General features: G+C 46.5%; 1 protein-coding gene across 1 annotated transcript in view; it reads left to right on the forward strand.

Annotated features, from left to right (window-relative positions):
* Window positions 1-17742, forward strand: part of KIAA1549 (KIAA1549 ortholog) — a 155616-nt gene that overhangs the window by 116222 nt on the left and 21652 nt on the right. The window contains exons 14-17 of the mRNA XM_017880382.1: window positions 2747-2952; window positions 4338-4561; window positions 6013-6166; window positions 12676-12993. Of these exons, the coding sequence (XP_017735871.1) occupies window positions 2747-2952; window positions 4338-4561; window positions 6013-6166; window positions 12676-12993 (902 nt within the window). The remainder of the gene's footprint in view (window positions 1-2746; window positions 2953-4337; window positions 4562-6012; window positions 6167-12675; window positions 12994-17742) is intronic.

Here is a 17742-nt window from a genome sequence, read left to right on the forward strand (position 1 = left end):
ATATAATATACAGGTCTATAAATAAAATATATAATTATAATATGTGTGATATAATTATATAATATATATGTGTGATATATATTATATGTATATGTAAAAAAAATTAAAAGCCCCTCTTTTCAGCCATGTCGAAGGACTGGGTTCTGGGCAGTATGGAAGCTGGAAGACTTTCTGCACCTCTTATTTCCTCTCCTCTGCTTGGTCCCTCAGCTGTGTAGAGTGGCCCAGGGTCTATGCATCCCCTCCTTCTCTGGTTGCAGTCTATGAACAGTTCAGTGAGGATGAAGCAAGGGCCGTGACTACAGTGGGAGGGAGTGAGTCAGGCTCTGGACAGGAGCCCAGTCTCAGGCTGCCACTCCAGTGGTACCCAGGCAGGGCTGACAGCCTAGTGAGGAGGGGCCTTTTTTTTTTTTTTTTTTAATGCCTGTCACCTTTGTCTCCCAGCAACCCAGGGGTCTCTGCCACCCTGGAGGAAAGTGATCCCACTTCTAGATATCAGTAGCTTAATGGGCTACCCTCTGTGACATTTGCTGTTACTCTATAAGTCTGGGTTAGCAGGGCTAGCCTATCTGGTGAAGCTCATGATCTCCTTTTAGGCATTATGCCTGCAACTTGAGTAGCTGCCACCGATGAATGGTGGTGCCTGGCTGTGCTTCCATTGCACAAATGCACAAATAGTCAGGTTCCTTCTGGGTCTGGGGCCAGGAAAGAAAGCTTGAGCATAGCTGGAATCCAGACAATGGTGCCCCCTGGCTAAGACAGACATCATTCATTCAGAATCAGACAAATAACTTTTCATTGCTTGGGATAATGAAGGTAATTCAAATTGAGAGAAAGTACAGACTTACATAGCAATGCTGTGCTTTCCTTATATGAAACATCAGCTACTGCTTCTTCCTGCTTTGCTCATCTATGTTTTTTACACTGAGGAGAGACCTTTGTGTTTTTCACTTATGCTTTGAAGTTTCAAATGTTAGGCTTTTGTTTAGAAGCAGTTTCTGCATGCACTTATTCCCTCTGTCAGCCTGCTGGCCATTTGTTTGAAAGCAGCATCCAGAAGTGACTGCGGCTAATTAGAAGAAAGGCATCAATTGATCTTTTTCTTTTAGAGGGCAGGGGGAGGACAGGGTCTCACCCTGTCACCCAGGTTGGAGTGCAGAGACGTGATCTCGACTCACTGCAACCTCTACCTCCTGGGCTTAAGGGATCCTCCCACCTCAGCCTTCTGAGTGACTAGGATTACAGTTGTGTGCCATCACGCCCAACTAATTTAAAAAAAATTTGTAGAGACAAGGTCTTACTGTGTTGCCCAGGCTGGTCTCAAACTTCTGGGCTTAAGCAATCCTCTTGCCTCAGCCTCTCAAAGTGCTGGGATTACAGTCCTGAGCCACTGTGCCTGGCCAGTTGACTTTCTTAAGTGTGAGTAACTAGCTCTTTCTATTCAACCTGTCTTCATTTTTCTCTTTCTCTTTTCAAAATTAAAGTGTGTTAGGATTATCTCTACTATAAAAATAATACTTATTACAGAAAATCCTCATTATCAAAATAAAAGACATTGGGAAAATCACCCATCATGTGAAGATTCAGTCTTTGTTAACATTTTAAGTGTTTCTGTCTTTTTTGGTGCATTTGAATTTCTTTTTTTTTTTTTCACAGTTCTGATTAGTTTTTAAGAAAATTATTGTGGTTAAATATACATGGCCTAAAATTTGCCATGTAACCATTTATACATGTACTCTTCACCTGTTTTTAAAGTAGGAACTAGCACCAGGCACGGTGGCTCACACTTGTAATCCCAGCACTTCGGGAGGCCGAGGCAGCTGGATCACTTGAGGTCAGGAGTTCAAGACCAGCCTGGCCAATATGGTGAAACCCTGTCTCTACTAAAAGTATTAATACAAAAGTTAGCTAGGCGTGGTGGCACGCACCTGTAATTCCAGCTACTTGGGAGGCTGAGGCAGGAGAATCACTCGAACCTGGGAGGTGCAGGTTGCAGTAAGCCGAGATCACGCCGTTGCTCTCCAGCCTAGCTGACAGAGTGAGACTCCGTCTCAAAAAAATAAAAAATAAATAAAAAAAATAAAGTAGGAACTAATTCCCTGCAAGCAACAGGGTTTTTCTTCTCATGTGTCTTCAACTTCGTTTTCTTTTCACATCAGAACTGAAAAACCAGAATTGGCCGTTGTTAACTGGTACCTGCCTGCATGTACCGGTCTTCTGTTTTCTCTGTAGTACGACATTGCCTTGGCAACTGAATTTGTATCACTCCGGCAAGCTCCCTCCCAGATGGTAGCAATAGCTTAGAGCTGCTATAAATGTGTTTTCTAAGAGTTCTGTGAATGGCTTATTGACTGCTGAGCAACTTCAGGCTCCTTCTGTCCTACATTCTTTCTGACTGAAGATTTTGAACCACAGTTAGACAAAACACTGCAGTTTTTGACACAGTATCATAATGATTTCCTCCCATCTCTTCTCAGGGTATTCGTAATTTTTAATGAAGTGAGAGGATACAGTATACAGCCCAGACTATTTAAGCTCAGAGAGCGAAATTGCAAGCACTCTGCTACTGCAGTGGGGATGTATTTTTGGTCAGAGGCCCATCCAAGGATTGTGAATAATTCACAATTTTGATTATTTAAAGAATAATTCACAATTTTGATTATTTAAAGAATAATTCACAATTTTGATTATTTGCTGTTTCTTTAGATGACTCTGTGTATATGTTTTGCTTTTCCTTCTGTTCCAGGGCCACCACTGCCCAGTTCGGGAAATGAGCAGCACTCATCAGCCTCCATCTTCGAGCACGTGGACAGGATCTCCCGCCCCCCGGAGGCTAGCCGGCGGGTCCCCAGTAAGATCCAGCTCATTGCCATGCAGCCGATCCCGGCCCCTCCCATCCAGCGCCCCTCTCCAGCCGACCGAGTGGCAGAAACCAATAAAATCAACAAAGAGGTATTTGCTTTTATTTAAAAGTCTGTTAATTTAAAAACTCAGCTAGGCGTAGTGGCTCACGCCTGTAATCCCAGCACTTGGGGAGGCCAAGGCAGGCAGATCACCTGAGGTTGGGAGTTTGAGGCCAGCCTGGCCAACATGGTGAAACTCCATCTCTACTAAAAATACAAAATTAGCTGGGTTTGGTGGGGGGTGCCTGTAATCCCAGCTACTCAGGAGGCTGAGGCAGGAGAATCACTTGAACCCGGGAAGGGGAGGTTGCAGTTTGCTGGGATCTCGCCACTGCCACTCCAGCCTGGGTGACAGAGTGAGACTCTGTCTCAAAAGAAAAAAAAGAACAAAAAAACCTCACACTCTGATTTGGTCAGTGTTTGAAAATGAGTGCAAGGTACAGTGTCAACTGGTTACTAAAGGCGTAAGCTGCTGACAAGGATTCTTAATGTAAAACATCACGCTTGTTGGAGATCAGATACTGTGCATGGACACTGTGGGGCGCATTGGCAGACATGCAGAAAAGTGTTAGCGTGGCCGACCAGGAGCTGTCCTCTTCAGAAAGAGCCACTTCAGCTTCTGATCCTCCTCACACTACGACCCAGTTCAGGTCTCCGTCTTTGGGGATGCCACTCTGGGGGCAGGGGGTCTCATGCCAGGGAACTTGTTTCGGTGACACTAGGTAATTACCTTCTTTGTATCTGTCCTATTTAAAGATCTCTAAAGGAGGAAGATATTTATTTATTCTTTTCTAGTTATCAAATGTCTCTTCAAAGTTGTCACTGGCCGATTTCCAAGGTTCGAGTGACTTTTTTTCCCTGCTCTGGGGGATGGTGACAAGACTCCAGTGCACCACGCAGTGCTTGAGGGTAAAGCTTGTGGGATGGCAGGGTGTCTGCTCCTCCCTGGGCTGTGCCTGTTGCCCTCTCGGTGACTTTGGAGCTTACAGACAGCAGGAAGGGTGGGTGAGAGGAGCACAGCAGGAAGGCGCTCCTAAAAGGTTTTGCTGGTCAGGCATGGTGGCTCACACCTGTAATCCCAGCACTTTGGGAGGTTGAGGCAGGTGTATCATTGTATCATTTCAGGTCAGGAGTTCGAGACCAGCCTGGCCACTATAGAGAAACCCCATCTCTACTAAAAGTACAAAAAATGAACTGGGCATGATGGTGTGTGCCAGCTACTCGGGAGGCTGAGGCAGGAGAATCACTTGAACTCTTGAAGTGGAGGTTGCAGTGAGCTGAGATCATGCCATTGCACTCCAGCCTGGGCAGGAGTGAGACTCTGTCTCAAATAAATAAATAAAAATAAAAATAAATAAAGACTTTGCAAAGTGTGTGTCCCAGAAGCCTCCCGGTACCTCCATGGCTGTCTTTCTCTCCCTCACCCTTCTTCAGATTCAGACCGCGCTGCGGCACAAGTCTGAGATCGAGCACCATCGCAACAAGATCCGCCTGCGCGCCAAGCGCCGCGGGCACTACGAGTTCCCGGTGGTGGACGAACTGTCCTCGGGTGACACCAAGGAGCGACACCGGGTGTACCGCAGGGCGCAGATGCAGATCGACAAGATCCTGGACCCCACGGCCAGCGTGCCCTCCGTGTTCATAGAGCCCAGGAAGAGGTGGGCTGGGGTCTTGCGGCTAGGCGGCGGGGGCGGGTGCGCAGAGGTGCTGTGGGGCACAGGAGCAGGACAGGAGCCCCTCTGCTACTGCAGGACCTGTGACAGAAGGACCCCATCCGTGTTCACGTGGAGGTCTCTGAAAACAGTTGAAGGGGTTCATGCCCAGAAGGATGTGGAGGCCACTGGGAAGGCTTCCCCTGGCTGAGGGTCACCTTGGTGTGGGAGGCGGCGGCTTTGTTTGTTCTCTCACCTCTGCCCCTCTGCCTGCGTCGAGGCATTTCCTGGGGATTTAATCCGTCTCTTCCAATTCAGCCTGTCTAAAACTGCACTCACCCTTTCCTTCCCACACCGGCTCCTTCTGTGGTGTCCTTGGCTCTTCCTCACCTCGCACTCTGTCACCTCCAATAGTTTCATCTCCCAGAGCCACCCAGGCCGGGGCCCAGCAGATCTTCATTGGTTTTCTCACAGCTGCCTGCAGGGTCTGGGGTCTTACCTTCCCCTGGTCTTCCAGACTCCCGTCCCCGACATAGATGCGTTTTCCTTAATCATGGCTCTCATGTATGTCTTTCTCTGCTCAAAGCAGAGAGGAGGCTCAAAGCAAGAGAGGCGGCTCTTGTTGCCTGCCAGGTGGGACCTGTGCTTCCGTCGTAGGCCAGCCCAGCCCCTCCGCTCCAGCTCTTTTCCACAGGTCAGCCACACGGACAGAACTGCCACCCAGGAGACGGCCTGGTAGCCCCTGAACATTTGTCTGCCTGCCATTTCTGCCCCGGCACCCGCTTCCCACATCCTGCCTGGCTTCAGGTCTCATTCACTCTTCAAGACCTAGTTGTGGGCCAGGTGTGGTGGCTCACACCTATAATTCCAGCACTTTGGGAGGCCAAGGCAGGCGGATCACGAGGTCAGGAGTTCAACACCAGCCTGGCCAACATGGTGAAACCCCGTCTCTACAAAAAATATGAAAATTAGCTGGGCATGGTGGCGGGCACCTGTAGTCCCAGCTGCTCAGGAGGCTGTGGCAGGAGAATTATTTGAACCTGGGAGGTGGAGGTTGCAGTGAGCTGAGATTGTGCCATTGCACTCCAGCCTGGGCGACAGTATGAGACTATATCTCAGAAAAAGAATAATAAAATAAAAAAGTCCTAGTTCTAGCCCCATGGGACTAATAGCTCCCACTGACTTCTCCTTTTCTGAACATCTATACAGTTAAATAATATCATGATTACGAATGGCTTTGTATCATTCTGTGTTGCTCCACGTGGGTTAATAGGTCTGTTTAGGTAGGCTCTGAGCTTCCTTAGGGCAGAGACTGTGTCCTACGTGGCATTTATATCCTACGGGGTGTTTCCAGGGGCCAGCACATCCTAGGTACTCGGGGTACTTAGTGTTTAGTTGATAAGCCAGTGGCAAAAAGAGTGATTTCCTACGAAGCTAATTTCTCTTTTTCCTGGCAGCTCACGGATAAAACGTTCTCCCAAGCCTCGCCGGAAACACCAGGTCAACGGCTGTCCTGCCGACGCTGAGAAGGACCGGCTCATCACCACAGACAGCGATGGCACCTACAGGAGGCCCCCCGGCGTCCACAACTCGGCCTACATCGGATGCCCAGTGCGTGCTGCCGACTCCGGCTTCTGGAACCAGGGCAGGGAGGCTCCTAGAAAGATGTGCGGAAGGGGGAGGAGAAGCAGCAGCACTGGCTGCCGCCCTGTGTGGTGTCGGTGCCTGATGCCTGATGGCTGATGCGCCCGGGCCCTCTAGGTCATGAAGTGGGTGGGGCGGGGTGCCATCCCTTCTGAGGGGAGTGTTGAGTCCTGTCAACCAGGGTGCTGCCGAGTGCCACCTCTGGAAACACACTCCGTGTTTTTCCTCTCTATATGTAAGCCCCGTTCTCTCAGACTTCACAGTGGGACTTTTTTGAGGTTAACTGGAAAACAGAGAGAGAGAAATATCCTCAAGGTTTTTTTCCTTCTCCCTAGTCAGAGGGTTATTTGGTTTTGTTGTTTATTTTTATTTTTTGGGGACAGGGTCTTACTCTGTTGCCCAGGCTGGAGTGCAGTGATGTGATCCAGGCTCACTGCAGCCTCAGCCTCCTGGGCTCAAGTAATTCTCCCACCTCAGTCTCCTGAGTAGCTAGGACCACAGCCATGTGCCACCATGCCCAGCTAATTTTAAAAATTTTTGTAGAAATGGGGTCTCAGCATGTTGCCCAGGCTGGTCTCAAACTCCTGGCCTCAAGTGATCCACCCGCCTTGGCCTCCCACAGTGCTAGGATTACAGGTGTGAGGGCATGACCCTGAGATCAGGAGTCTTATGCTCTACTGAGAGCTAGCCCGGCTGGATTTCCTAGTGAGAGGAGGGATATTTAGGGTTTTATTTCCCTGTACTGTCCTTGGAATGCTAAGAAGATAGCGTATTTGCTTATATATATTTTGCTTTTATGGGAGAAAGGGGTTAATAGAAATTAAGAAATAATGAATGGTAGCTCAGGCCTGTAATGCCAGCACTTTGGGAGGCTGAGGTGGGCAGATCGCTTGAGCCCAGGAGTTGGAGACCAGCCTGGGCAATATAGCAAAACCCCGTCTCTCCAAAAAATACAGAAATTAGCCAGGTGTGGTGGTGCCTGCCTGTAATCCTAGCTACTTGGGAGGCTGAGGTGGGAGAATCGCTTCAGCCCAGGAGGTTGAGGCTGCAGTGAGCTTTGATTGCACCACTGCACTCCAGCCTGGGTGACAGAGCAAAACCCTGTCTCTAAATAAATAAATAGGGGATTATATTTTTCCAAAGTAAAAGAGGTCCAGACAGATTTGCTTGAAGTGTTAAAGGCAGATATTGATAGGGTAAGGTGCATACACACAGACTGCACTGAGTGGGGGAGAGAGAACCAGCCTCACTTAACCACCCATGAGAAATACAGACACAAAGACACCCCAAGACAGAGAGGGCGAGCCAGGTGCAGCTAACTCCGGCAGCACTGGGAAACACAGGGCGTCCTAAACTCCGTGCCAGGAGAGCCCTGCCTTGCTGCAGCAGGCCCCTTTCTCCTCCTGGAGGCACTCACAGAGCCAGCCTTGTTTAAGAGACACGTTAGCAAAAAGCACACCCTTCGAGAAGGGATTTATAATGAATGTGATCGCTTTAGATTGAGCTCATAGAAATGGTGAGCAGTCATTTCTTAGTTGAGTTTTGTATTTTTCTCCTAAATTATATAAATAACAAGCACTTAAAGACGCTAAATATAATTACACAAATGTGCCAAACATTATTCTGGGATGGAGCCTAAATACAACTGAATTATCATCTGAAAGAACCAGACTTTTCCTTAGGAATGTATGGTATTTCTAGGGTCCTAAAGACCGACCTTCTTGATCTCCTCATGAGGATCGGTGCGATTTCAGAGAGTTGGGCTGTCTGTAAATGAAACTACTCTTCCTCAGTACGAGGAATTGAGTAGTTCCTGTTACTTTCTAAATGCGGTGCATGGCTGCTCTTACAGTAGGTGGCGCTCTTGTGCTGTGTTGGGTTCTGGGGGTGTTTGGGCATCTGTGGGGTTTGGCTTGATCTGGGGAGGGCTCCCCAGGGTTGTCACCCGGAGCTTTTGTCTGTGCCAAATGGAGACTTGCCATGGTGTAGAACTAACAGAAGGGGCAGCATCCCTTTTACCCCTTCACTTCTCCAGCCAACCTGGGCTCCTCTCTCAAAGGAATCTGTGGTGAGTCCTCTCAGTCCCCTCCCTTTGATTTTTTTAAATGATTGAGTTTTGTATGGGGAGGAACCTGTCTTCTCCTGGCTGTCTTCATTCGCCTGCCTCAGTGGCCCTAGGTTAGCCTTCTTTCGCGGTGGCTTGCTGCATCGTTTTCTTTTTTCCTTAGCAGGGAGTGCAGAGATTCCTCCTTCTGTGGGTGCAGAGCAGCCTCTTCTTGGAAGACACCGCCCCAGAGGGTGCTTGCCTTCAGTGGCTCCTTGTTTCAAAGATTTCCCCAAAATAAAAATCTTCCTCAGATTTTGAATTCTGAAACACATACTTTAAAAGATCATGCCTGTCTCAGAGCTCATTTTTTCTTCGGTAGTTTATCTTTTTTCCCCTCAACTTTTATTTTAGCGTCAGTGGTACATGTACAGGGTTTTTTGTTTTTGTTTTTGTTTTTTCATCTTCAAGCCTGTACTGGGCAAGTACTATGCGTTTTTGAATTACCTTCAATTTTCCACTTTCCCCTCAAAAATATCTTTTCCTTGAGGGGTGTGTTCTCCTAAGGCCAAGAGAAATATTCCTTGGTTCCTTGTAATGGGGGTTACCATTATAATTCAGGCCTCGGTAGAAATCCAGCCAGCTGCATGTTTTGTAAGTAATTTTTTTTTTTTTTTTTTTAAGACGCTCCAGCTCTGTTGCCCAGGCTGGAGTGCAGTGGTGCAATCACGGCTCACTGCAGCCTTGACCTCCCTAAGCTCTGGTGATCCTAAGCCTCCCAAGTAGCTGGGATTACAGGCGCATGCCACCTTGCCTGGCTAATGTTTGTATTTTTAGTAGAGATGGGTTTCTCCTTGGTGCCCAGGCTGGTCTCAAAACTCCTGGGCTCAGTTATCCTCCTGCCTTGGCCTCCCAAATTTCTGGGATTGTAGACATGAGCCACCAAACCTGACCTAAATAAAGTTTTATTGCAACACAACCGCACCCGTTTGTTGGCTTTACCAATGACTGTTTTTGCTGCAAGGCAGAGTGAGTAGTTGTGACAGATTATATGACTCATAAAACCTAAAGTATTTACTGTCTGGAAAAAGTTTGATGTAATTTGTCATCCAATGCAGACACTTGAAAGTGTAAGGGGGTATACTATTAATCATTACCGTGGGACAACAGGCATAAACTGAGGTTGTCCTGGACAACCAGGCTGTCTGGACACCCTCTTACAACACCCCCAACAGACTGCAAAATAGGCACCAAAATCCGTAACTTTGATGACTAACAGTAAAAAGATGTACATTTATTTCCGAAGACTGATAGATAAACTGTATCTGAACACATCTACATGTGAAACATCTATAGTCTAAATATAGATGTTAGAATATAGGAAGTTGAGTAAATCCTCTTCTTGGCCTGCAAGTTCTGTAGTCTTGCCTGCAAAATGAGGAGAAAACAAGAAGGTGAAGGACAGGAAATGGAAGCGTCCTGGCCCAGGAGCTCCTGGCCTTCTGGCAGAATTCATGGGGGCCAGTGGGAATCTAAGGGGACTGTCCTTCCCATAGGCAGATCATCTCTCTGGGTATAGAAGTTTAGTCTTCTCTGAAATTCTGGCCACGGAGAATGAGATTGGCAGTGGTTATAGCCGCTGGAGACTCTACTCAAGTGTCTGAGATCCTTTCCCACAGTGGAATCTCAGTTTGTGCCTGCAGTTTTTTGTGTCACCACACTGCTTGCTTCCTTGCAGTAGAGCCTCATAGGCAGCCACTGGAATCACCGCCAGGAACATCACTTCTGTTTCTGGAGAAACCCTCTTACTTACCAGTAGGCAGTTCTTCCAGACACACCCTCCCTTCCTTCCACACATGAGCCGTAGGTTGGTGGTATACTGCTGACCAGTCTTCCTCATCTGCTCCTCAAAAAAATCAAGAATTGGAGAAGGGTGTGACTGTGGACCTTTTTCCACCTCACAAGGAAAGGAGCACAGGTTCCCTCCAAGGTGACATCGTCAACTAGAGGTCACCTTGGAGCCCCGGATTCTCATTTAGAATTTCTCAATGACAAATCTCATTTAGTGGAACCTCCACTGGGATGTTGCAGTTTGGGAGAAATGGACTCATAAGCCCAAGCGTGTCACATGCAAGAGAGGGAGGTCACCAGTGGGGACTGCCGTGGAGAGAAGAGCGCCTACCCCATCTCACGAGGGCAGTCGCTGCTTCCGGCAGTTGGTGGTTTCTGTGTGGAGTCAGGGCCCGGTCATGCCAGAGCTTCAGACTTAGTCAAGAGAACCCAGAAATCTGAGTGTTACTGTAAAATTTTCAGATGTTTAAAATAATGGCTATCAATTAAAAGAGTGTGCAGGCCAAGCAAAACCTGTCTGTGGGCTGACTGGGTTTACTAGTTTTGTATGGTTCTCTCTCAGTTTGGAGTTAAGAACCTACTGCCCTTCACGCTGGCAGGAATAATAACTGATCACCCATAGAAGCATTTTCCAGATAGGGGCTAAGGTTAAGGATATGTCTATAGAGTAGTTTATCTTTGTAATAGACTCACGGATCCAGACGGGCAAGGGAATGTCTTCCTTGGCCCCTTAAGTCCAGTGATCCAACTAGCTGGGCTAAACTGCAGGCACGTGGCAAGTGAAGCATTCTAGATAGAAGCTGCCCACCTTCCTCACAGAGGGATGGGGTCCCCAGCCCCTCGGGCAGAACCTTTTCTCTCTTCACTGTGTGTGCTGCAGTCACCATGCTGTCTGGGCTCATGGAGCCTATAAGACCAGAAAGGATGACTCTTCTTTGTTGGTTCCTGGTTTTGTCTCTCACAGTTTACCCTGCATATATTATGACTGTGTTTTGCTTATAACAGTATTGGGAAATGAGATTTAAAAAATCTTTATTGTTACTTATGTTTCTACCTCTTAAACAATAGGTATAGAGCACAATTTAAACCTTTCTTTGTTTTTTTTTTTTTTTTTTTCCGAGATAGAGTTTCGCTCTTGTCACCCAGGCTGGAGTGCAAGAGAGCCATCTCGGTTCACTGCAATGTCCACCTCTTGGGTTCAAGCAATTCTCCTGCCTCAGCCTCCCAAGTGGCTGAGATTACAGGCATGAACCACCACACCCAGCTAATTTTTGTATTTTTAGTAGAGACAAGGTTTCACCATGTTGGCTGGGCTGGTCCCAAACTCCTGACCTCAGGTAATCCACCCGTCTCGGTCTTCCAAAGTGCTGGGATTACAGGCATGAGTCACTGTGCCTGGCCAATTTAAACCTTTCTTAATGACTCTTGTGATCCAGAGATACCTTCATTTTAAAGACAAATGGTTCTGAATAGTTTTCACAAAATAGATACTGTAATTGCTTACACACATACATAGGCTTTTTTTTTTTTTTTTAAGAGTCTAGAACTCTGTCACCCAGGCTAGGGTGCAGTGGGGCAATCATAGCTCACTGCAACCTCGACCTCCTGGGCTTAGGAGATCCTCCTGCTTCAGCCTCGTGAGTAGCTGGGACTGCAGGTACTCACCACCACCCTCAGCTAACTTTTCAGCAATTTTTTGTAATGATGGGGCTCTTGCTATGTTGCCTAGGTTAGTCTCAAATTCCTGGCCTCCCTGGAAATTATCTTCATGCCTTGGTCTCCCAGGTTGCTGGGATTACAGGTGTGAGCCGCTGCACCCAGCCCGCATACATAGTTTTAATATGCATAGTTTTAAAAGTTTTGATCTTTTAAGGCTATTTTCTGATAGTCAATAGACAACTTTTTGACTGCTAGCTATGGAAATTTTACTAGTTTTTTTTAATACATAAACTTTGAAATAAGTTTTTTGGCTGTTTAGGGGCTTTCAGTAAAAGTGTTCACTTTTACAGTAAAAGTGTTCAGTAAAAGGTACTGAAATGCCTTGTAAATAGTTGAGTGTTGTTGAAAAAATGATTGTTGAATTTTGGCAATTTTTTTTCTGATTCAAGCCTCCCCTCTCCTTCCCGTGAAATGTAACGCACATTCCTCAGCTGTCATTTTTTAATTTTTGTGAGACAAGGTCTCACTCTGTCACTCTGTCATCCAGGCTGGAGTATAATGATGTGATTATAGCTTACTGCAACCTCAGATTCTTAGTCTCAAGTTATGCTTCCACCTCAACCTCCCAAGTAACTGGGACTACAGGTAAACACCACCACACCTGGCTAATTTCTTTTTTTAAATTTTATTTTAGAGATGGGGTCTCACTGTGTTGCCCAGGCTGGTCTTGAACTCCTGGCCTCAAGTGCTCCTCCACCTCGGCCTCCCAAAGTCCTGGGATTAAAGGTGTGAGCCACTGTGCACAGCCTCAACTGTCATTTTTTAATTCTTACGGTAGAACTTTTCCCTAGTGTCAGGAAAACCATTTAGGGTTGCCACAAAAACTCATGTGTGATTTTTCCTTTGCCATTTCCCACTGTAGTCGGATCCTGACCTCCCAGCCGACGTGCAGACACCATCCTCAGTGGAACTGGGGAGGTATCCAGCCCTTCCTTTCCCGGCCTCCCAGTACATCCCACCCCAGCCGTCCATCGAGGAGGCACGCCAGACCATGCACTCCCTCCTGGATGACGCCTTTGCCCTCGTGGCCCCCAGCAGCCAGCCTGCCAGTGCCGCAGGCGTGGGCCCCGGAGTTCCACCTGGCCTGCCCGCAAACAGCACCCCTTCCCGGGAAGAGAGGCGAACCACGCAGTGGGGGTCCTTCTACAGCCCAGCCCAGACAGCCAACAACCCCTGCAGTGTAAGTACTGGCCTTCTAGAATTCTCTGGTGGGCAAGATGTTGAAGCTTTGTTGTCTGACTGCCTCACTTTCAGGCTCCACACAAAACTGCGGTTGCATTTGATAAGAATTAAAACTCGGATGATGGGTCTTAGTTTTTATCTTCTACTAAATTAATTCTTAATGTTGGAAGTCTCCATTTATGCAGGTTTACAGGCTCATGCCTGTAATCTCAGCAATTTAGGAGGCCAAGGCAGGAGGGCTTTTGCTTTGTGGAGGAATGGAGGGGGATTTTATGGAAGCATCTTCCTGGGTTCAAAACAGTGTCACGGAATGGAGGTGGGGTAACTGTCAAATGTATTCTTATTGATGTCTCCAGAAAAGTTGCAGTTTAGAATGTATCCAGATTGTTCAGTTTCCTGTATGGCCACCTGGTACTGGAGAGACCCCTGAGGTTCTGAGATTGTAGTCAGCCAGTCCCCATCTAGGCAGTGACAACCACTTTCAAATGTCGCTTTCCATCTTGGAGGTTGACATTTCAGCATTTCATCTGCCTTTGTTATCACTTATGTTTTTCTGAGTCCTTTCAAATTTACCTTCCTGAGAGATGGAGAAGAAGTAAAACTCAAGGAAGTAAAGCTAACGTTATTTTCTGCTAATTTCAGATGAAATGATTGGACAAAGATTTGACTCTGGAGAGAAGCTAGTAGGTCACAATATGAATTTCTTAGGGAGTGTTTATACTGGGTCCACCTTGTTACATGGAATTGGGTGGCAATAAACATATGATAAAATACTTTTTTATCTCTGAAATGGGTTTGAATTTTAAAAGTAAAAGCCTTCAGCAAGAGATTGTCTCCTTCAGGGTATGGGAGGCTGAGAGCCTATAGTATGGGGAACTGCTATCATGTGGGGTGGGGTGGGAATACCATTTGATCTAATCATTACTGTTTTTAATTTTAAAATATAGCTTGTTCCAACAAATATCTTCAAAATTACAACTGATGGTTTATAATATTTCAGGAAATGCATGGTACAGGACAAACCTCGGTGGTAAAATAAATGTGGATACAGCTGCCATCGGGTCACTTTAAAGTTTTCTCATTTGCTTATTCATTCAAATATATTTACAAAGCACCTGCTGTGTCACAGGTACTCTGCTTAGGTGCTGGAGATAGAGTAGTGCACAGTGTAGGTCCCTGCCCCCCAGTTCTTGCATTCCAGTGGAGGCTCTCTGGACAATCAAAACTAATTCCAGTACAGCATGGAAGGTGCTGTGGCGGGAGGAGGTGATGTGGGAGGGGCATCTAGCAGAGCCTTGAAGTCTTTCGGGAAGGATTTTTGTGGACAAAATAGCATCTCTGTGGAAGTCTAAAGGATAATTAGTGGTTGTCAGTTGAAGAAAGATGTTCCAGGTGGCGGGAAGTACAGCAGAGGCATAGAAATTGAAGTGTATGGGACAGGCTTCTTTTGGACAAGATGGAGGAACAGAGCCTGGGTTTACCTTCCTTCCTGAAACAACTGAAAACACTGAAAGGAGTATCTGGGTGACTTGACATTAAACTTTAGGCAAGAAAGGACCGGAATCAATGAGAAGTGAACTGAGCCCTCCAGTTGCCCCAGCTTACGTCTGGAGTTTCTAGTCATGGCACAGCAGGTAGGACCCCAGGCAGAGCTCCATGGTCTCTCTGAGTTGAAGAAATGGAGTTTGGAAGTCTGGGGAGGAAAAGGCAGCTGGAGTTCACAAGGGAGAGTGCAGGAGAGCAGAGAGATGCCCTGAGCAGGGTGCTAGGCATCTGCAGAGAATCTTTGTTTGAGTACTGATCAGTTTATGGGTACACAGAAACTACCCAAAAGAGCCCCCCAAAATGATGAGTGGTAACAACCCTCAAAATTCACACAGGCCTGGGAATAAGCTCTTGCTATGGATTGAACTGTGTTTCCCCCAAAATCACATGTTGAAGTCGTAACCCCCGACATGACTGCGTTAGAGATAAGGGCCTTTAGGGAGGTAATTAAGAGTAAATGAGGCTGGAAGGGTAGAGTCCTGATTCAATAGAACTGCTGCCTGTAGAAGATGAGGAAGAAACTCCAGAGCTCTCTCTCCAGCCAGATTAGGACACAGAGAGCAGGCAACTGTCTGCAAGCCAGGAAGAAAGCCCCACCCGAAACTGAACACTGACAGACGTCGATGTAAGACTTTCCAGCCTCCACAACTACGAGAAAATCAGTTTCTGTTGTTGTTGTTGTCGCTTTTGAGATAGAGTCTTGCTCTGTCGCCCAGGCTGGAGTGCAGTGGCTCGATCTTGGCTCACTGCAAGCTCCGCCTCCCGGGTTCACACCATTCTCCTGCCTCGGCTTCCCGAGTAGTCGGGACTACAGGTGCCCGCCACTATGCCCGGCTAGTTTTTTGTATTTTTTAGTAGAGACAGGGTTTCACCGTGTTAGCCAGGATGGTCTCGATCTCCTGACCTTGTGATCCACCGTTCTCGGCCTCCCAATTTTTTGTATTTTTAGTAGAGATGGGGTTTCACCGTGTTAGCCAGGATGGTCTCAATCTCCTGACCTCATGATCTGCCCGCCTCGGCCTCCCAAAGTGCTGGAGTTTCTGTTGGTTTAGGCCATCATTTCTAAGTATTTTGTTATGGCAGCCTGAGCAGATGAATACGGTTCGTTTTCCAACAGTTGGTGGAAACTGCATAATTCATGCAATATCAGTTAAAGTACTTGGAAGAGTTTTGCTTCAGTAATGAGGCAGAATTAGTCCCAACTTAAAGCTGCTCTGGTTCCACCTAAAAAACCACAAAATCATAACATCTAAACCCAAGCAAAGCTCAAGAATATAGAAACACAAAAATAAGCAGCATTCAATAAGGTAAAATTAATGTCTGCATCAAATCAAACTAAACAGACAAGCAAAGAAGCAGGAAAATGATACAGATGATAAAATTAGTAGACAAGCTGTATGTGGTGTTCACACCTGTAATCTCAATACCTTGGGAGGCTGAGGCAGGAGGATTGCTTGAGTCCAAGAGTTTGAGACAAACCTCGGCAACACAGTGAGACTCTTTCTACAAAAAATATAAAAATTAGCTGGGCACTACTTAGGAGGCTAAGGTGGGAGGATCACTTGACCCTGGGAGGCTGAGGCTACAGTGAGCCATGATTGCATGATTGCACCACTGCACTGCAGCCTGGGCGACAGAGCAAGACTCTGTCTCAAAAAAAAAGACAGACAGAAAGAAAGAACTAGTAGACAGGATATCAAAAGAATTCTTATAATGGAGTTCCATAGATTCAAGAAGCTAGAGGAAAGATTGTACACATTAACTAGAAGCATTGAAGATGTTAAACGATAAAAGTCAAACTTAGAGATGAAAACTACAGTCTCTGAGATGAAAAAATATACTGGATGGGATTGAAGTCAGATTACATATTGGGGAAGAAAAATTAGTGGGCTGTAGTAATAAAAACAGTATGTACTGGCATAAAAACAGAATCCTAGACCAATGGAAGAATAGAGAGCCCAGAAATAAATCCACACGTATATGGTCAACTAATTTTTGACAAGGGCACCAAGAGGACATAATGGGGAGAGGATAGTCTTCTCAGTAAATGGTGAGGGGAAAACTAGATTTCCACATGCAGAAGAATGAAATTGGGCTCTTAGACACAAAAATCAACTCAAAATGAATAAAGGACCTAAGTCTAAGACCTGAGATGATAAAACTCCTAGAAGAGAACATAGGGGAAACTCCTTGATATTGACCTTGGCAATGATTTTTGGATATCACACCTATCACACCAAAAGCTCAGGCTATACAAGCAAAAATAAGTAAATGGTACCGCATCAACCTAAAAGCTCTGTACAGCAAAGGAAAACATTGAAAATGTTTCAGGGAAAAGGCCACCTACAGACTAGAAAAGTATTCATATACCACATATCTCATAAGGACTTAGTATCAAAATTTATTTTAAAACTCTTACAACTCAATAGAAGAAAATAAATAATCCAATTTAAAATGGGCAAAGGATTTAAACAGATATTTTCCAAAGAAGATATAAAGGGGCCGGGGCGCGTGGGCTCAAGCCGTGTAATGTCCCAGGACGTTTTGGGAGTGCCGAGCAGCGCGGGCGATCACCGGAGGGTCAGAGACTCGAGGCGACACCATCCTGAGTTAAGCACGGTGAAACCCGGTTCTACCTAAAAAAGTGCACAAAAAAACTAGCCGGGCGGAGGGTGCCGTGGCACTGTAGTCCCAGCTACTCGAGAGGCTGAGGCAGGAAGAGATGGGCGTGACACCCGGGACGGGGCAGGAGCTTGCAGTTGAGGCTGAGATCTGGCCACGGCACTCCCAGCCCGGGCAAACAGAGGTTGAGACTCCGTCTGCAAAAGAAAAGAAAAAAAAAAAAAAAAGAAAAAAGAAAGAAGACATAAAAATGGCCAACAGGTATATGAAACAATGTTCAACATCACTAATCATCAGAGAAATACAAATTAAAACCTCAATGAGGTTGGGTGCAGTGGCTCATGCCTATAGTCCCAGCACTTTGGGAGGCAGAGATAGGCAGATTGCTTGAGCTCAGGGGTTCAAGACCAGTCTGGCTAACATGGTGACACCCTATGTCTACTAAAAATACAAAAATTAGCTGGACATGGTGGCACATGCTCGTAACCAGCTACTTAGGGGGTTGAGGCACAAGAATCACTTGAACCTGGGAGGCAGAGGTTGTAGTGAGCCGAGATCATGTCATTGCACTCCAGCCTGG

Source organism: Rhinopithecus bieti, unplaced genomic scaffold (assembly GCF_001698545.2).
Source record: "Rhinopithecus bieti isolate Rb0 unplaced genomic scaffold, ASM169854v2 scaffold_11401, whole genome shotgun sequence".
Classification (NCBI taxonomy): domain Eukaryota; kingdom Metazoa; phylum Chordata; class Mammalia; order Primates; family Cercopithecidae; genus Rhinopithecus; species Rhinopithecus bieti.